The sequence below is a fragment of the Oratosquilla oratoria genome, chromosome 9 (assembly GCF_046742065.1).
Source record: "Oratosquilla oratoria isolate Oo_2021 chromosome 9, ASM4674206v1, whole genome shotgun sequence".
NCBI classification, from domain to species: domain Eukaryota; kingdom Metazoa; phylum Arthropoda; class Malacostraca; order Stomatopoda; family Squillidae; genus Oratosquilla; species Oratosquilla oratoria.
This window is the reverse complement of record NC_134785.1, coordinates 47,893,948-47,915,464: the sequence shown is the minus strand read 5'-3', so window position 1 is coordinate 47,915,464 and position 21,517 is coordinate 47,893,948. Positions and strand designations below refer to the sequence as shown.

Below are 21,517 nucleotides of genomic sequence, written 5' to 3'. Positions count from 1 at the left end.
CTTGGGTCCTGCTCTTTTCCCGCTGTACGTAAACGACATTAATGGAGGAATATCGTCAACAATTAGGCTTTTTGCAGACGGCAGAGTGATCTGTCAGGGCACAGAAAGACAAGTAGACCATCATCTTCCACACAGTGAACTTTGCAGCCTTCAAATGGCCCAAAACATGGGACATGAAGTTTGACATAAGGAAAAATACTCATCTCTGTCACCCTAAAGAATAAACCACTAGAGTACAACTACATCACACATGGACAAGCTGTACCACAAGAGTAAACTTGCAGGTACTTGGGCATAACAATCATACAGGATCTAAGCTGAAATGCCCATTTAGAACAACTACAGGCAAAAATAGCACAATCCCTGAGACTGATATGAAGGACCCTTGGTGCCTGGAGGGAAAGGTGAAGGAAGCAGCATAAATGGCCCTAGTGAGGTCACAAATAGAATACATTGGATGTGCCTGGAATCCACACATCTCAATAGATATTGACATTGAAAGTATCCTACGGCAAGCACGACAGCTTGTCACCCACCAGTGCAATCGCCAAGCAAGTATGATTGTCATGCTGAGTGCTCTGGGATGGGATTCCCTGCAGACCAGACGCCTTTTCCAGCAGGTGGAAATGTTATTCAGTGTGCACCAAGAACTAGTGAACATCCATATACCTCAAGATATCACCAGGGCAAACAGAACCATTAGCAAACGGCAGCAACAATACATCCACAATTAACATATCACATGAGTGCTACCTGTACAGTATATTCAAAAGAGGTGTATATGTATACAACAAACTGACTAATGCAGCAGGCACCACACAGGGATTCAGGAGAGCAGCCTTACCAGCCATTCTTCAGAAGCTACCCCCTCCACTCTGAAGTGTCTGTAGAGGCCAGGTACCCTAAGTACTGGCTAACATCCCTGGACAGTGTACACCGCTTTTGGGATTAATCAAATCAAGACTAAGATTACAATTTTCACAAATGGGAGAAACAAATGTATACTAAAAAAATACATACATACATACATACATACATGCATACATATGCCAAAGGCTTTTTCCTCCTTACATGGGAGGTAGCCAAAAAGAAAAAGGCATAGAAACCACTCCCACCCATTCCATTCCCTACATATTCCACTCCCCTCCACCCTCCTCCTTCTCTCTTTTCTTGGCACTTCCTGGATGACATATATATATATATATATATATATATATATATATATATATTAAGAAAAACTTACAATGGAATAAGATGGTATTGTGAAATTTAGGGAAAAGACTGGTGTAATGGCAGTATAAAAGAAAAAAGAAAAGAAAAAAACAGATAAAGACATTTTTTGGTTACTATTGTCAGACAATTCTGTTCACTTAAAAAGATAATCCCAGCCCAATAGTGTTGGGGCCACTTGTATCCCAAGAAATTTATGAATCCCAGTCCGAGGACCCTTAGTGTAATCCTTGGATATCTACTAGGGTTTTCCTTAGCTGAATAAAATCACCTGGTGGTAGCCAGAATCAACATGAGAGTTGAATATGGATACCAAATGATTAGCTGTGAGAAGTTGAATCCATTTACATTATGGACCAGGTAACTTCAGTAGCTTGTTTTCATGTTCGGAGTTGGACAACTAATGTTGTGATTTTGCGTAGTTGAAGCCACCCTCTCCCTCTAGTCCTGTCTAAGGGAATGAAGGATGGGGATCCCTATCAATCTTCCAGGCATACTACTGATGCATCTGTGCAGTATAATTAAAACTATATTTGGTATCATCTTTTATTGCAGTATAAAACAAATAAGGCATAGCATTTTTTCTTCTTTTTTATTTACTTATCTATTCTATCTTATTTATCTATCTATTCATTTATTTTATTTATTTTTCATGTACTTATTTTCTTTTTTACAACAAAGCTTTCAAAATGTGTTAATTGACCTCTTAAGTTCTAATCACTATGGCAGAGAGCAATAACATTGCAATGCAAAGCATTTCAGTGGCAACTTTGTGACCTTTGACACATATTATAGCTCACAGATCTTGTTGTGACAATGATCAATGTGATTTCATTCTCTTGAGAAGAGTATCTCTACCCAAAAAGGGATACCAGTGTCTGTCCCTTAGAATGAATTCCTTAGGCACCATCCAGAAAAACAATCATGTAAAGTATAACATCGTGATGAAGGGGTTCACCTTTTCACCAACACATACATACATACATACACCAAAAGCTTTTTTCTCCCTCATAAAGGAGGTAGCCAAAAAAACAGGCATAAAAACCACTCCCAGCCCTTCCATCCCTATCACATCCACTCCCCTCCACCCTCTTCCCTCCCTCTTATCTTGGCACCTCCTGGATGACGGGTCATCCCTGCATCTTGTCCATTGCCCTGGGTCAGAAGCAGTGTCGCAAGACACTTTCACCAACACAGATCCTATAAATACTTTATTCCAAGAACTCCCACATCATTCTTGTGTGTTCATTCCTTTGATCAAGACTCTTGTGATAACCTGTCAGGAAATTAAAAGCTCCTATCTCTGGATGAGTTTCTTTTGCAAAATGAATAGGAATGACAATTTCATTCATCTAATATGAATTCTTTGGCACTTAAAGGAGAAAGGCACATTTCAAGGAACAAATGCAATTGGGATGACATCAGATGCTGGTATCATTAGGAGTGTCTTCCAAGCTGTTAATCTTACTTTGGAGACAGAGCCTGAGGCAAAATTCCACTTACAGGGTTTCGAGTTTTATGCAGTCATAGGCATCAACATACTACTTAATTTAGCCTTCAAATCTGATAAAAACTCACTGTATTTGACTTGTACATTGGTTGAATGGGAAGTTATATGGACTAGTATTCTTAAGTAAAGCTTAAGTATTTGTGTTATCACAGCTAATAATTTCAAACCCATAATATGATAACTGATAATCAAAATGAGGGTTTATAGTCTAGTACAATGGTAGTATGCTGACCTCATATTCAAGAAGTAAGCAGATTGAGCCCCGCCCAGGCCTGCAAGCTTAAGCTGTTTACTGGGGAGGTTACTGCCATGGCTGGACACCACGGTAGAGGTTGAGGTTTGCCTCGGTTGACGTTCTGAGGAGAGTCTTTGAGAATGATATCGGAACTGAAACCTGGTAACTTTTAACTATAACTTTAAGTACAATCATAATCTCTATCTATGAACCAAGGGCCTCTTCCTTTTATAAGGGAGGTAGTCGGTCAAGGCATGCACCTACCCCTACCCATTCCACTCCCAGCGATCACTTATGTTCACTTCTCTTTTTCCAAGATCTTGCAAAATTGAAAAAAAAATAATAATAATGTATATACAAGATCTTACACTCATTAAGTGATTTACACTATTAAAAAGTCATTACAATTACTTGCTCTAAGATTTAGGAGCGAAGGCAAGCCTAATACAGTACTTCCACAAGCTATAGGAGTACACTTCAATGTTTACCTAGTACAGTAAGTAGTACGTGGATGCCTTGTGGCCAAATACTCAATGGATTTGCAAGTCTTAGGTCTCCTTAGGGAACTTCCTTGGAGGTGGCATTGGTGGTCCACCTGCAAGGCAAACATAAAGGATAAAGAACTATTTCAACAGTATATGCCAAAAATAATCAATGAAGTTCTATGAGACACAAAGAATAAAGGTAATTGAAAACAATCACATGATATCTGTAAGATAGACATAAAGGACAAAGAAGTGCTTCTTACATATATGGCATATATAATTCAAAGAGAATCAAAGGGCAAAAGTACATATATACCAAAAGGCCCTTCCTCAAATAATGGGGAAGTGGCCAGGTTAAAACATATATTCTATGGCTCATTGGCACAATGGTACCATTTACAATTGCCAATCCAACAGTCCAGGTTTGATTCCAGCTCAGGACTGAAATAATTTCAGCATTGCTGCACTGTGAGCCTATACTCCAGCTCTTATGGCCAGGGAGTTGTGTGTGTGGGGGAGGGTGGTGTAAGGTCACAGCATTACCCATATATTGGGCATATATGAGCTCTGAGCTCTCATTGGAGAGGGTACCAGGTAATAGCTATTGATCACGAGTCCAACACATAAAAGATCCAAGACTATGGTGAATCCTTTTATATAGATGAAGTTGGAACTGCACAAGAGTTTGAGACTAGATATGATAAATTGCAGAGTAAGAGATGGGAACTATTTGTTCCCATCTCTTACTCTGCTTACTCTTACTCTGCATTGCTCCTTTTCTATATGCTACAATTAGGTAAATAAACACCCTTAACACCCATTGAAAACTCATTTGTTGTCTTGCCTATCTTAGCTCCTTGTGGAGATAATTGTCCTCCTTGTTTTTAATTTTTCTCATGGTCTTTGCATTATCTGCAAACATGTTGGCATAGATTGTTGTACCTTCCATAATGTCATTAACATGATAAAAAACATTATAGGAGCTAGCACCCAACCTTGTGGAGGTCTACTGCTAACTGCACTCCATTCTAACATCTTATCCTGTCCTTATGTACCTTCTTTAAAAATAAATAAATAAATAAATCCTCCATTCAAGTAGCAGTTGGTCCCCCAGTGTGTACCAGTTTTCACATAAGATGACCATGAGATACTTTATCATAAAGCTTTTTCTAGATCAAAATACATATAGTCCACCCAGCCTTCCTTTTCTCATAATACATCAATCACTCAAGTGTGCACCAATTTTCATATGATGACTGTGAGATATTTCATCAAAAGCTTTTTCTAGATCTAGGTAGGGAAAGTCCACCCAGCCTTCCTTTTCTCACAATGCATTAATCACTCAAGTAAAAGCTTCATAGGTTTGACACACAAGCCCTTCCAGATCTAAAACTAAATTGATTGTCAAAATGTTCGTGTCTTCAAGATATCTGACCCATCAGACTTTCACTATCGTTTCACATAATTTCACTATTGTGCTGGTCACAGATACCACCCTGATATTTAGTAGTATCTTCTACCTTAATGAACTGGTACTACATTAGCCCTTTTCTAATCCTGTGGTACTATCGCTTCCTTTAATGAGCAAACAACAAGAGTATTTATTTTGTTCGCCAGTTTTCTACATACTTTAAGTATCCAGTCTGAGATCTCATATGGTTGTAAAGCTTTTCTCACATCCAAATTATTGCTCGAGTATCCTTCCTCTAAAAAACTGCTCTTTATGAAGACAGATTGGAAATGTTCATTCATTATTTCTACCTTATGTATTGGTTTGAGACTATTTCTTTGTCACTGGCTGAAAGTAGTAGAAGATGGGAATAGTTGCTGTTTGTCAGCTCCACATGTGAAAAGGTGTTAAAAACACAGCTGATATTGACAGACATTGATCTTAGGCCCAGTCCACGAAATGAGTATCAGCCTCAAGGATAGACTTCTTGATGAAGGCGAGGGGATCAGCAGGTATTTGAAAATTGGCATCTCTGCTGTCCATCTTGCATGACCACTACAAGTAGGCACCTATCACTGGTCCCAGAGTGGAAAAGATAGAAATCAATGGAAAGTAGTTGTAAGTAGACGAAAAAAATGACATGGACTGATGGGATGCTTTTGTTTGCCCCATAAATTTCTCAAGTGAATAATGAGGGGTGGGAGGTTGCCATACAATAAAATTGTTAGGGGAAACCAGCTCTGACTGTTGGACCCTGCTGTGGAAGCACTGTGTCTTGTTGCATCGTCTTTGACCTAAACAGTGTGGCAGGGGTTAGGGATGGCCCTTCATCCATAAGGTACTCTTGAATAAAAGCCAAGTAGGTTTGATAAATGTGGGTGAGTGCCTTTGACTTTGCTACTATAATAATAATAATAAATTTTAATTTTATTTGGCACTGAATCAATATACATGAAGTGCAGATCATGAAAAGAACACATACAGGTACTCCTCGTTTAACGACAACAATTGGGACCAGCGCGCCGTCGTTAACCGAATTGGTCGTTAAGCGAAAGTGTATACATATATGTACATGTACTGTATGTACAATGTCCAGCAATACATGTATCTTTATTTTCGTGTATTTTCCCTCTTTTATACAGTACATTAAAGCTTTATTTACTGTTTATTTACGGTGGTTAAATTCCTAAAATTACCGTATATGACCAAATCCGCGTATGCTGACATTCCATATTGAATACCGGGATATTTTTTTAGTTTTGACCATGGGCGCAATATAGCAATAGAAATTTAATTATTAATTTTGTAAATTAAAATGTATCAACGTAATATGCAATTTTGTGGGCGGAAATGAAAGTAAAAAATACCTTGCTACAAGAAAATATGCTAATGAACGAAGTCGGTAGCATAGCTCGGGACGCCATCTTGTCGTCTGCCAACGTCTCTCACAACGACGACGAGCCGGATGACATTTAATTTGCAGGTAATGATTTATTAAACACAGGTTAGGTTAGTTTAGTTTAGGTTAGACGAATTAATTTATCATCCTATCATTTCTTCGACATCGGCATCTATCATAACATGGTGTACCATTCGTCCGACATGACTTCGTTACTTACGAAATCTGTTTTAGCATTTTTTTTTCATTTCCGCTCACAAAATTGCATATTACATTGATACATTATAATTTACAAAATTAATAATTAATTTTCTATTGTTATATTGTGCCCATGGTTGAAACTAAAAATTTACCACTACCAGTATACACTGTACCCCAGGTAGTTTTTGCAGCTTGCAGGATGGTAATGTAGACCTAAGCTTCAGAACACTTTACCTCACAGCTAATATCCACCGTACAAGTTCATTTATAACATCATACAAATTTGCCTCAGCCAACTTAATTATCGTACACGACGTCGTAACTTCGGGAGATTTACATTAAACGACGTCATAAAGCCCGTCGTTACTCCGAGTTGTCGTTAACCGAGTAGGTCGTTAAACGAGGAGTACCTGTAGTTCAAAATAACAATTACAAATGACAAGGATAACACAAAAAAGCATGAAAGCTTATTCCATTGTGGTCCTCATGAGTCAACATGGGTCAGTAGGGTACCTCCCTTATAAGGGGAAAGAAGACCTGGCTACAGTATACAGATAGTCGTCGACTTTCGACCTATGCGACTTACGACTGATCAACTTTATGACCACGAGATAGTGCAATAATATTTAACATTTAATAGAGTAATAGAATTGCAATGTTATGTCTGGCAGCGCAGAACAATTACTCCGCACACCGCGAGACGCTAGTACGATAGTTTTGGCAGGCTGCCGACAGCGTCAGCATCCCAGCCAGCTAAATATTCTTTCAATTTTTTGTTTGAAGTAAAATCTTTCCCAATTTTGCATTGCATTTTGTATTTTTGTATTTCTATATGTTTTGCAATTAATAAAATGTAACAATATTTTTTTATGACTAGGCTAGTTTGTCGATAACAGTATGTTCGGTACAGTACGTAAACAGAAAGAATGTTTTGAAATAAAAACAATTCCTAATCTTGCCTTGCATTTTGTATTTTTATATGTTTTGCAATTAATAAAATGTAACAGTAAAACTTTTTTATGCCTAGTCTGTTGTCGATAACAATATGTTCAGTACAGCATTTTGTATTTTTAATTTTTATGTTTTGCGATTAATAAAATGTAACCGTAAACTTTGTTTATGCCTAGTCTGTTGTCGATAACAATATTTTTGGTACAGTACGTAAACAAAAAGAATGTCTTTTTGAAATAAAAAAAAATGTCCGAATTTTGCCTTGCAATGATTTTATTGTAACAAAAAAGTATTTGTAGGTCAAAGATAACAGGACTTTATTCAGTATGCGTAGGCCTAGGCTACGTTTCCTAACAAAAATTATAAAAAAGTTAATGAATATTAAACAACGTAGTTCAAAGATAATAAGATTTTATTCAGTATGCATACGTTTCTTAAAGAAAGTCTGATGGTAAAATAATAAAAAGGCTAGAAAATACTCGTACAGTATTAGATATCATAGGTTAAAGATGATAGGATTTTATTCAGTATACTTATGCCTAGGCTACGTTTCCCAAAGAAAATCAGATAAGATTATAAAAAGGTTAAGAAATACTATACAACATAGTTCAAAGATGCTAAGATTATTTCAGTATGCTAAATATAATATACAATATATATATACAGTAACAAAAATATTTAAAGGGTAATATATACTGTATATATATATAAAGACTGACTTGCGTCCAGATCGACTTACGACCTGTCTGTCGGAACCAAACTCGGTCGTAAGTCGACGACTACCTGTATAGATAGGCTTAATACACACGGTCTTCCAGATCTAAAAAGGGATTGGTTATCTGCCAAAATGTTCTTCTATACAAGTTATCTAACCCATTTATCTCTTCCAACATCAAGACTGAAAGACAACACACTACTGCATGCCAGACCCCCTGACATCCATCCCTCTGAATCCTTTCTCCCTCAAAAGGACAAAGTTCACCTGGCCAGGCTGCAGTGTAGTCACCATCCAGCCCTTCCAAATCACCAGAGGTGGATGGATGAATACATCATGGATATCTGTCCAGGATATAACATTTTACCCCATACTATTCAACACATTATGGAAGACTGTATTGTACACAATTAAGCATGCCAAGAGCACAGTGTGTACTCCATCAGGGATTTATGAGAGAACCCCATTCCAGCCATGGCATTCCTTAGGGAGATGGGACTGCTCAGCCAGACAGCCCAAAGAAGATCATCATCATCATTATCATCCCCCTTATAAGAGAGGTAGCCGACCAAGGCATGTACCCACTCCCACCCATTCCACTCCCATTCACCACCCCCTCCCCCTCTCATCTTAGCTCCTCATGGATGAAGGGTCATCCTGGCCTCCTGCCCACTGTCCAGGTCAGAAGTAATGCAGCAAGACACAATGTCCACAGGTTTTATATAATTTAGCTATCATACTTGTCAGTGACAATGGTTTCTACTTCAAAGGTTTCTCTTTACTTCTTCCTATATGTGTTGACACTATGTTACCTTTTCTAGTCTTGTGCTCTTGTTTCTTCCTCCAATAAGCAAACAATAAGATTATAAATCTTGTTTGTCAACTAGTCTCTGCACTCTGTTAGACCCTGGAACTTATCTCATGGCTAATATTTCTAATAATCTGTGCTATTACTTTATTTCCACATTTATTGTAGCCAACCTAACATTACTGTCTACTTCTCTCTCCTCTAATAAATAATCTTCTTTGGTGACAACTGATTGAAAAGTTTTATTATTTCAGCCTGTATTGATATTTCATTATAAACTTTTCCATCTACTCTCACTATAGAAATTCCTTTGTATCTCAGTTTACCAGTAACAAATCTATACAATAGTTCAGGTTCACCTTTGCATTTATCAACAATGCATTTTTCAAAATTATATTTCTCTCTATAGATTCTCACATATTCGTTTCTAGCCCTTCTCTGATAGTTATTTTGTTCACTCTCTTCTTAAACATTTTCCATGGCACATATGTGGCTTTCTTTGCTATATGACATCTATTCTTTTTTTAATAACCTTTCAATATGAATGTTTTCTTTCCATTTACCCTTGGCACCCATTTTTCATACCCAAGCAGTAGAAACTTTCAAAAGACTTTCCATGTAGGGCTCCTACATGATAAATAACTGTGCAAAATTTTGTATTGCACAAATTCAATAACAGTGTAGACATAGTATTATAGGGAGGGCAATTGTATTTTGTCAATGTATTGTGTCAATAATACTGTGAACATGGTATCTGCTGCACTAGGTATGTACAAGTTGGGTGTGTGATGGGAATATGCACTGGCTTAGACACTCCCCTTATAATAAGGAAAAGGTCCTTTGGTATGTATGTATATAATAATAACTGATTATGTATGTTTCAACATGAGTCAACACGTGTCAGTAGGGTACTTAACACCCTTCTCTTACCCATAAAGTTGGTTACAGGTTTTCTTGTTGCCAGGAGCTTTTTCCAAGCCTCATGCACTTTCTCAGTGTATCCAAAGGGCACAGCTTCCAGTTCATAGAGGGCCGTGCCATCAGAGAGCACCTTGGAGGAGGTGACACGAATGCCAGCAACTGTCAGGTCTCCTAAAGAAAATTATGAAGTTACAAGGTTTTTCCTTTTTTATGTATGACAAGAAAATATAGAAGTAAGAAAGTTGTTTGCATACCTTAGTAAATGTACATGTGTGCTATATAATTCTTGTTTTCTTTCACATGACAACAACCTTTATTGCAAGTTTAATAACTATTGTTTGAACAAAAATGGTATGGTACATCCATACACCTTGCACAGACCAACTCACTATAGGGAGTGGTCTGTAAATAAAGTCACATTTTAGAAAAAAAAATATGTATATGGAAATTAAACTATTATATTATTTCAATACAGGTATTACTCAACATGTCAAAAAAAGACCTAAACCTGTAATACATTCTCCTACCACTGTTTATCATTTATGTCCTTTCCTAGATTTACTCGTACAAGGGAAATGTGCCCAAACCAAAGCACTCACCCATGTCATCCATAATTAGAACCCTTCCCATCTTAGCATCTTTGGATTGAAAGGTCATCCATGTCTTTATCACACTCCTCTTCCATGGTAGCTGACTTACCACCCTTGTTTCATCATATGGTGACCCTACTCCTTATCCACTCAAAATAATCTATGAAACAGATGGAATGCATAATCATAATGCATAACACTGGAATGCATAATCCCTTTATTCACTCACAATTTCCCTCCATTCACTCCAATCCCTGCTCAACAACATGTACAACTAAAGCTCCCTTTATTTCATCCACCATTTTCTCAATCATCCCCTAAAGCTCACTCCATTCACTTCTGCTTTCCACATATTTTTTAGTCTTTCTTCATTCCTTCTTTCCATATACCCAAACTGCCCCAACAGTCTGATCTACTACCTCACAGCTCCCTTCCCAACCCCATCTGTCTTACATCCACCTTTCCCACACTACTCTTGTAACACATATATTTTTCAAATACTTTACCTCAAAAATAATCATACTCTTCCTCTCTGCTTCTCTTGTATTCCAAGTCTTTGATCCATACAATGCCATGTGTACAATAGGGTGGTGAATAGGAGTGGAATTGGTGGGGATGAAATGGGTAGGAGCTGAATAATACCTTTTGACTTTGGCCACCTCCATAGTAAGGGGGAGGGAGCACTTGATGTATGTATGTATGTAGTGGTAGCAGCAATAGTAGTAGTAGTGGTAGTAGTACTAGTGAAGTGAATATGAGTGAAGAAAGATTAGTAAAAAAAAGTGTGGAAGGCAGAGATGGATGGAGTGAATATGAGGGAGCAACCATGGATGAGATGGATGGATAAGGTGAAAGGGGCATTGAACAAGAGGTGGATGTCTGTTGAGGAAGGAAGGGAGAAGGCAGAAGATAGGGGTGAGTGGAGAATGGCTGTGTATGAATGATATTGTGATGAATGGAAAGAAGTGGGTGGTGGATGGGGGGGGGGATTAGGGAGTGGTTGTGTGTGAATGAATTTTTGACACAGCCCAAGGGATTTCTCCCTGTCTTCAATGTTTCTGCATGAGGGGATGGAGAGGGCAGGGTCATTGGTGAAATGAAGCATCATTGCTGTGGATGTGCTGTCTTTCTGCATTGCTTCTGACCCAGGGTAATGAGCAAGATCCAGGGATGACCCATCATCCATGAAGAGCCAAGATGAGAGGAAAGAAGGGGTGGTGGATGGGAGTGGGATGGGTGGGAATGAAAAGGGAGGTCGTGGAATTATGCCTTTTGACTTTGGCTTCCTCCATAGTAAGGGGGAAAGAGCCCTTGGTACATGTTTGTATGTATCATTATCATTATTACTATTATCATCATTATTAGTAGTAGTATTAAAAGGAATCCTTTCTGGCTGCATTAATTTATAATTCATTCACAACCATTCTTTATTCACACCTATCTCTTGCCTTCTCTCTTCCCTGCTCAGCAGACATTCCCCTTGTACCTCAAGCCTCCTTTACTTTATCCATCCATGCCATTATCAGAATTCCCCTTAAGCTCACTTCATCCATTTCTGCCTTCCACACTCATTTTGTTTGTCTTCACTTATTCTTTTCACATGCCTAAGCCATCCCATTATTCTTTGAGAGCTGGCAGATAGGGATGATACTGCCTGAGTAGTGGATGGAGTACAGGGATAATCCTGTATCTACAAGGAGCTAAGAAGAGACAACAAATGGGTTTTAGATAGGCATAGGTGACGGGTGAATATGAGATTTGACCTGGCCTTCCCATGTTTTTGATATATGTATTATTATTATTAATATTCTTATCATTATTACTGTTAAAATTATTATTCTGACACAGCCCAAATGGATTTCTCCCCATCTCTTTTTCTGCATGAGGAGACGAAGAGGGGAGGTTGCCAATTAAATGAAGCAGCCTTGTTGTGGATGTGCTGTCTTGCTGTATTGATTCTGACCCAGGGCAGTGGGCAAAATGCAGGGATGACCCATCACCCAGGAGCCAAGAAAAGAGGGAGGGAGTAGTGGTGAATGGGAGTGAAGTATGTGGGGATGAAATGAGTAGGAGTGGACTTTTGCCTTTGACTATGTACATACTGTATGTATTATCATTATTATTATTATCATCAATAGGATGAGATGGATGGATGGGGTAACAGGGGCATTGGGAAAGAGGGACATATCTGTTGAGGAAGGACAGAAGATAGGGGTGATTGGAGAATGGTTGTGTATGGATGATGCTGCAATGCATGAGGGGGAGTGGGTGGGGTATGGGGGGTGAAGGAGTATGTGTGAAAAATAAATTGATGCAGCCCGAAGGGATTTCTCCCCGTCTTCTCCATTTCTGCATGAAGGGACGGAGGCGGGGAGGGGGGAGTGTAAGGAAAGGAGGGGATGGGGGAGTAGGGAGTATTTGTTTGTGAATGATATTTTGACACAGCCTGAAGGGACTGCTTTCTGTCTTCTCTTTTCTGCATGAGGTGACAAAGTGGGGGAGTCTCCAATCAAATGAAGCAGCCTTGCTATGGAATTACTGTGTCTAAATTGCTCCTGACCCAGGGCAGTGGGCAGGATACAGGGATGATCTGTCATCCATGAAGACTTAATTTTAGAGGGAGGAAAGGGTGGTGGATGGAGTAGAATAAACAAGAGTGGTACATGCCTTCTGACTTGATATATAGATACATAGCTTCTTGAGGTATCCTCAAAACATTACAAGAAATTATTTAAATGTATTCACATTTTGCTCCCTGAGATATTAATATTTTTGTAATTTGCATCTTACTTGATGTAGTTGAAGAATTTTTTATACAGTACACGAGGAGAAATCCTCATTCTCCCACTGTGCCAACCTTATCATATCTTTTTGTTAATAATTCTACATACTTCACCAGATAAAGACCCATTGAAATCTGAGAAAATAGGTAGTAAAAACTGAAGAAGTTCAAGTTGTGCTGTTGGGTTAGATGACGTCATACAACATGACTAGAGCAAAATCTCTAGATCTAGAGTAACTGAGTCAATGAGCTAAAATTAATAAATCTATGATTAAACAAATATACAAATAAACAATAAATAAAAACACAGTCATGTTTGGGAAAATGTCATCTGCGTGAGAGTATGGCAACCTGTCCCAGATTAGATTAAAACAACCAAACAATGCCAAGATAACAAACATGACTGAAACATAAATGAAATGCACAATAGGCCACGATAAGAAACTGTAATTATGATTTTCCTTAAAGCTTTCCTTAACAAGTGATTTTTTTCTGTTATTCTGGCTACCTCAAGTTGTTTTGAGGAACCCTGTATGTGGTAAAGGAGTTATTGCCAACCTTGATTAACCCTAGCTGTCCATTTTCCCTTTATTCAGTCTTCTACCAGGCTGTTTTATTCATATCTGTGACACCCCATCATTAGTAGAGGCTATAAGTAATCTTGATTAACCTATTCTGTAATAAGTAACAAACTAATAACAGAAAGTAACATACAGTAACTAATCTACCCACCTCCCCAAACCAACATGAATTCAAGTAGGGCCACTCCACCAGCACACTTCCCACAAATATCCCACAAGTGCTGGAAGGCTTTAACAAGAAAGCAACACCAGGAAGAATGATCACAGTAGCAATAGACATAAATAAGGCTTTTGATACAGTTCCTAGACATATACTTTCAAAAAAAGATCATAAACAGACATCCACAACATTAACAAGAAATGGCAAATTAACTTCTGAGCTGACAAACAGTGCAGAGTAACTTAAAACAATGAAATTTCTGGGACTAAAGGACATGAGCCCCCCAAAATGCAATATTCTCACCTTCATTATTCAGTTTTTCACAAGTGGTCTCCCAGCACCAGATTCAAAGCATAACAAAGCATAAGTAGATGATCTAACAATAATAATGCAGCATAGTAACTACAAAATAGCAAAGAACACATAAGACAAACAAGAACAATGGTATAGAAACATAAATATAGAAGGCTTCCCTCCAAAATTTTAACATTACTCACTCCAAACAACCATGAATAAAAAAAACACACAACAGTAAAACTGAATGGACAAACCCTTCCACTGGAAAAGGAGCCAAAAACTTGGGGTGTCAGTTCGAACCCTGCCACCGGTGAAGTTGAACCAAGGGCATGGTTCATTAAATTCCATGCTACAAAGCCCTCTGTGAGGGGCATCCTAGCCTTCCGATGGGAGGAGTTTGTGACATTAAACCATATCATTATCATCACTTTTAATACATGACCTTCAGTCCACACACCAAAGATCTGACAACAAAAGTCACCAAGAAAATAAATATACTAAAACCAATCACAAGCACAGGCTCTGGACATCAGAAAGAAACTCTACAGCCTATAAGCAGTTCATGAGAACCATACTCAACTGTTTCCATAGCATGGTTCCCACAATTAGGAAGACATTGACACCTTACAAACTATATACTGTAGAATAAAACATTGGGAATAACAACAAGATGCAATAAAACCAGCCTACACATAGAAACCAAAATCCTTCCCAAAAACATCACATGAAAATGACAGGTACACAATTCTATGCAAGTCCTTAATTCTACTCGCATATCTCATTACATTACAAAAACTTAACCAATTGAATGGGAGGATTCTGGGTGATTTCAGTGCATCCCATTATTCTCTAATAATTGACAAATTAGGAAGAAAACACACCACAAAACATGACACCATGTGTGACAATGAATACCACAGGTCAAATCTCTGGTAACAAACCATTAGAACCTCGTTGGAAGGTCACAGGTGTACCAGCCAGTGTCATCATCTCCTTCGTTGTCCAACTCTGGTCTTGAGGATCCATCTTTTCTGAGAACATGTGGTCCAACAGGAACTTTCTCCGTAGGGCCGTGTTCTCTTCTGAATCGTCATAGAGTGGATGTGGACTGTCCTGAGGTACCAAGTTCATTACCCTGAAGTGATCCCCAGCTATTATTGTTTTGGGGGCTATTCATGGAACCAGAGGGAAAGAAAAAAAAGTAAATTAAAAAATATACATGAAAACAATAAAATCATAAAACAATAATGATGATATAATAATGACAGTAGTTGTAATAATAATAGTCAATCAATCTGTTACCCCTGGTCTCTCTTGCAGAAGAGCCACAGCCTTCAGGTAACCAGCAACACCTCCTGGCCAGGTTCACAAGTTACTCAGGGAAGATGTAATGTTGTCAAGGAGTTGTTAGTGTGGGGCATTGTAGTATGAGGTGATCAGTGTCCTCTGTGTTTTGGTTGCACCTAGAGCAGTTTGAATCCATAGCCAGGCCTATTTTGTGTTGGTACTGCTTCAATGCTGGATGGTGTCCCGACCATAAGGATATCAGTGTGATTCTTATCCTAACAGGATGTTGGAGGATTATATCTATGGAGCTTATGTCTGGGGAAAGGCATAAAAACACTTTTTGAAGGGCTTATGTGGTGATTTGAGTGTATTTACCTAGTTGTATTATACAGGAAGGGAGTGCTCAGGGTGACCCATCTTTGTATCTTTTAGCATCAAGTTTTTTCTTAAAATCTTGAATAGTGTTTCCACACACTGTTTATCTAGATTATTCCAGATATCCATTACTCTGTGTGGGAAGCTTTTTTTTTTTTGTGTGTATGCATTTTTGTGTGGACATTTTGTGTCATAGTAGTATTAGTTAATAATAATATCTACTGAAGTGTCCATCAGCTATTATAATTTTAGGAGCTATATAAAGAACCGTAGAAAAAAATAATACAATTACAAAAACAATAATTATGATGATGATACTAGTAATAATGACAAAAAACACTGTAATAATAATAATGACTATCATTATTATAATAACAATGATAATAACAAAAAGTAACAGTGCATAACAATAATGATGTTATGAAAATGGTGCTCTAGACAGCCTTGTAGTGCTTCAAGCAATGCATAAGTAGCATTGTCATGCCCAGAAGAATGAGCTGATAGACATTACCCCCTTGGATTTAGATCAAGGATATGAAGTCTGATATTCTGGGGCAGTATGGTGCTATTTGATAACAGTGTGCTCTTGGGTGAGCATTGTTGAAAGATACATATTTAAAGTGTTCTTAATTGTAAGAGGCTGTATTAGCAAATTAAACTGTCTACCCAGGTGCCAAATGTGTTGAGTGAAAATGGTGTAGTTTTGTGGGCGAGTGTGGGTAGTTTTCCCAGCTACTGCATTATAACACAGGTGGGTGACTTAGTCCCAGTATGTGAACCCATAGTAATGACATAAAAGTAAGAATATCCTGACAATGTTTCAGTATGCCATTCTGCCTTGTCGCATACCCATTTCCTGCTTGCCCATAAGTGATTTTCTTTCTTCAATTGAAAGCACCATGAAATCTTTGGAAAATGTCAAGCACCCTTATTGTCCCTCCTTCCCCATCATTCTTCAAGGGTGACAGTGGGAGTGACCTAGCGAAAATATGGGGGGCATGGGCATTTCACTGATATCAGGGATGTGAGTTTGGGTGTTGAAAGTACTGCAAGGTTTTGTTCAAGTGGTTTGCATGTGAAGGCAACATGGCATTAGTGGATATGCAGCTGTCTCTGGCCAATCTCATGTTCAGTTATGCACAAATACGCGATATAGCAATATAAAATGAATTATTAACTTTATGAATTATAATATATCAACGTAATATGCAATTTTCTTGGCGGAAATGTAAAACAAAAAAGTTGCTAAAACAGATTTCGTAAGTAACGAAGTCGCGCCGGACGAATGGTACGCCATGTTTGTTTTGATAGATGCCAACGTCGAAGAAATGAAAGGATGATAAATTCGTCTATTCCAACCTAATCTAATGTGTATTTAAGGTCATCCGGATCGTCGTCGTCGTCACGGATGTTGGCGGCCTATTCAATCACTCTTTCTGATTGCGGGGTATATAGGTTTCTCATAGCTTGAAGGAATGCATGGATTTCAGCTCCATAGCATTCCTTCAAGAATATATACCTCGCGAGGTACTGGCGGAAGTACCGAAGGCGTACACCAGGCCTCAAATGGACCGGGCAGACAACAAACACTTGACAAACGACAAGATGGCGTCCCGAACATATGCTAGCGACTTCGTTCGTTAGTATATTTGCTTGTAGTAAGGTATTCTTTTTTATTTCCGCCAGGAAAATCACCTATCACGTTCATGTATCATAACTTAGAAAATTGATATTTAATTTTCTAATGATTTATCGCGTATTTGTTGGCAACTGAGCAAATACCTCTGCAAGCAGTGACAGTGTATGACCTGAAAAATGCACGAGCAAAATCGTAAAGTGAATTAAAGAGTGTAGTGTACACTCTAAGGGAAGAGATCATACATTATATGGATGATAGTTGTGTGCTTGTGAAACAAGAGGTCTGAAGGTTGCAAGTGCATAAAACAGGAAATGAAGTGAGATGTGAAACAGGATGTGAAAGTATTGAAACAGGAGATAGAAGGAATTCTGTGATGATGTAAAAACTTGAGAGGATTTCAAAAGTAATACTGAAAGTTGTTAAGGAAGTATGTAAAGCTAGTAGCACAATGAAATCAAAGGAAAAATTATGTAGGATATCAATAAAAGAAGATGTATAATACAAAGAAAAAGAAAAGTTGATGAAGAGGATGGAAGTAAGAGAAGGGTGGCTGATGACATGAAAATAGTGACAATGATGAAGTAGTGCTATTGAAATGTATCTGAATACAGTAACTTTAGTAATGTTTTGAGCAAAGAAGACATAAGGATGAAAGAGGTACTAATCATACATACAGACCCCTTAAATGACCCCCTCCCCCCATCACCACTTCCCATTTCCACCATGCCTTACTACCCATTATATCTATTGACTTGCGAAATGATTAAACAGATTTAAAAATAATTTATTTAATGTCCCTATTGCAAAAAGGATGGAGGGGATTATTATGTTGATTCTAACGCAAAATTCGTATATTGCGGTAAAATATTCAGGGCTACTTTGACTTAGTTCTATTATAATTATTATGTCAGCCTTGTGAGCGGCATGTCCAGACTGGAATTGCCATCCCCCTAAATGTGCCGCCCCAGGGCATATGCCCCCCCCTGCGCCCCCCCCACCCCCTCCATGTGAGGGGCCTGCATACATACAGGGCCAGAGAATCTGAAAAAGAAGAGAAAGGAAGGCAAAAGGGAGCTCAAGTAATGGAATCTGAAAGGTGCTACGATTCTGTACATGAATGAAGGTAACAGGAATGAAGGAAGCAGTGGGAGAAAGAAGAGAAGTAGAGGCTGGTGTGGATAATTGAGAAAGGGTGCAGAAAACTGCAGAAAGTGGAAAAATGGCAGGAGACCCGTGTTTTTTTTGTGTCCTTTTCTTACCTTCTGACTGGGCTCGGATTTCATTCCTCCTCTCTGAACATTCCCACAGCCTCAGAATACTAGGGCATTCGTCTCTCACTGCAGGCGTAATTGGTGGCAGAAGATCGTCGGCCATCACTAAGGTCGTTTGCGTCACCACCGTCAGTATCCAAGCCAAGGGCAACAATAGAGGCACTGACAAGAAAAGACATCCATAGTCAGACAAAAATATTATTTCATTATTATCAATAACGGTCGCAATCTACTCCATAAATCGGACATTGATTCTTAAAATTATAGTTCCGAAGAATCTACAAATTAGGCTTAAAAAGAAAATTCCAACAACGAGAAGAGTGTCGGGCGTGTCATATTTTTGAGGCGACATTTGAGACATTAAATAGCATAGTTATTATTTGTCGGAGGCAATATCGTGTTAAGAAAAGTGTCAACATATAACAAATACGTTATGAATATTAAAAAAAAACTGCAAATAAAAAATCGTTGGGTAGCAATTTAGTATTGATAAAATGACATGTCAGGAAGCTTTAAATAACTAAAAACCCATCCATAATAATAAACAAGAATTGTACCAAAAAAAAAATGTATTACATTTTCAAAAACCCAAGCGAAGAAATGCGTATGTTCCTCATGCAGAATACCCAAACGCGCGCACGCATTATCTCGTTTTTTTTTTTTTTTTTTTTTTTTTTTTTTTTTGAAAAACGAAATATCGTAACTAAAGTCATTTCTACTCAAACGAATTAGCAAAAGCAAGTAGCATGCTAGCTAGAAATGCCTAGTGTGCCGCCACCTGAAGAAAACGGTATGTAAAACTTAACAAAATTTTCTTTAGATATTTACGACAAAAACGTCACAGAGAAGATTCCCACCATTCTTCGTCCAAACAAGTTCATCTAAGACAGAAAAATATATCTGATTACAGTCCAACGGTAAACATTTTCAAGTTCAGTAGTTTATCAGACAGGGTAACTTGGATTGTGATTAGACTGTGTAAAAGGTACACTCTAATGATAGCTCAGGTTTATGCACCAACTTCACAGAGTTCAGACGATGAAATTGAGTCTTTCTGTGATAATCTAAGTAAGGTAATGGGTCAAGAAAGAAGGAAGTACACATTGGTAATAGGCGACTTTAATGCTAAAGTGGGGAAAAGATGGGAGATGGGTCGTGCATTGGGAAGTTTGGAGTAGGTGAAGGGAATGACAGAGGCGAGAAGTTAGTTAATTTTGCAGAGAACTACAAAATGAGGATAATGACCACTTTCTTCCAAAAGCGTGTAGGTCGCAAATGGACTTCCGGAAGTCCAAATGGAACAACAAAGAACAAAGTAGACTTCATATTAGGAGATAAGAGCAAGAGCGTTAGCGGTGTTACAGTGATAAAGTCAACATAGGTAGTGACCATAGAATGGTAGGTTGCACAGCTAAATTCAATTTCAGAGCCGAGAGAAATAAACTGGTTTAAAGAAAATCAGCCTTGCAAAGCTTAAGGACAAAAAGAAGAAATTTTAGTTAGAAATTAAAAATAATTTCGAAACTCTAAAAACTAACGAGAACACCGTCGAAGATGTGCTTTTTAATTTAGTGAATACCATTGGGGAATCGGCAGAGAGAGTAGGAAGTATGAAAAGTATTAGAGAAAACAAGTACTCCCAAGGTACAAATGACCTAATTAAAAGAAGGACCATGCAGATTAAAAGCAGGAGAGACGAAATAGAAAGAGTAGAACTAAACAAGCTTATCAACAAAAGACAGAGATCAGAGAAAAGAAAGAGAAACATGGATGAAATAGAGGAAACTATTTGGAAAGGTAAAAGTATTAAAGGGACCGAGCGCAGACATGCTTTAGGAAGACAGCAAATGATATGCAGAGACAGAATGGTAAAAAGAGTAGAAGAATTTTACCAAGAGCTTTACTCGTCGAAGATCGTGGTTGAGTCAGTAAATTCATCTGTAGACGTTAGTAGTGTACCAGAGATTACAAAGTAGAATTTGCTCTAAAAAATATGAAACGAGGAAAAGCACCAAGGGAAGATGGTTTATTGATAGATCTCTTGAAAGATGCTGAGAAAGAAGTTCATATTAGGTTGGTTCATTTGTACACCCAGTGTTTACGTCAAGAAAGCGTTCCTGAATCGTGGTGCAATGCTATAGTGATTTTGCTTCATAAAAAAGGAGACTAAAAGGACCTTAGTAACTATCGACCAATTAGCTTGCTATTAAATGTATATAAAGTATTCTCCAAGATCTTTACAAATAGACTAAGTCAAGTTTTAGATGGAAACCAACCGAGAGAACAGGCAGGCTTTAGGAGCGGATATTCGACTTTAGACCATTTGCAGGCGATAAACCAACTAATCGAGAAAACGACAGAATACAATATACCTCTCTGTTTAGCTTTTGTAGATTACGAGAAGGCCTTTGACTCGGTAGAACAAATAGCAATACTAAACTCGTTACGCAAGCAGAGTACAAACGAACAGATCGTAAGGGTTTTAGAAAAGATTTATGCGAAAGGTACCGCTATAATTCGACTACATAAAGATACAGAAAAGATCAAGATCGAGAAAGGAGTACGGTAAGGCGATACCATTTCACCCAAATTACTTACAGCTTGTTTAAAAGATATTTTCAGAAGGTTGA

General features: G+C 38.1%; 1 protein-coding gene across 2 annotated transcripts in view; it reads right to left on the bottom strand.

Moving 5' to 3' along the window:
- Window positions 1-1,762: 1,762 nt before the first annotated feature.
- Window positions 1,763-21,517, bottom strand: part of LOC143028379 (uncharacterized) — a 23,758-nt gene continuing 4,003 nt past the window's right edge. For both annotated transcript variants that reach the window (XM_076190363.1, XM_076190362.1), the window contains exons 2-5: window positions 18,876-19,049; window positions 15,257-15,484; window positions 9,915-10,076; window positions 1,763-3,570 (exon numbers count right to left, since the gene is read on the bottom strand). In XM_076190363.1, coding sequence (XP_076046478.1) covers window positions 3,524-3,570; window positions 9,915-10,076; window positions 15,257-15,484; window positions 18,876-18,990 — 552 coding nt within the window. In that variant the 5' untranslated portion in view covers window positions 18,991-19,049 and the 3' untranslated portion in view covers window positions 1,763-3,523. The remainder of the gene's footprint in view (window positions 3,571-9,914; window positions 10,077-15,256; window positions 15,485-18,875; window positions 19,050-21,517) is intronic.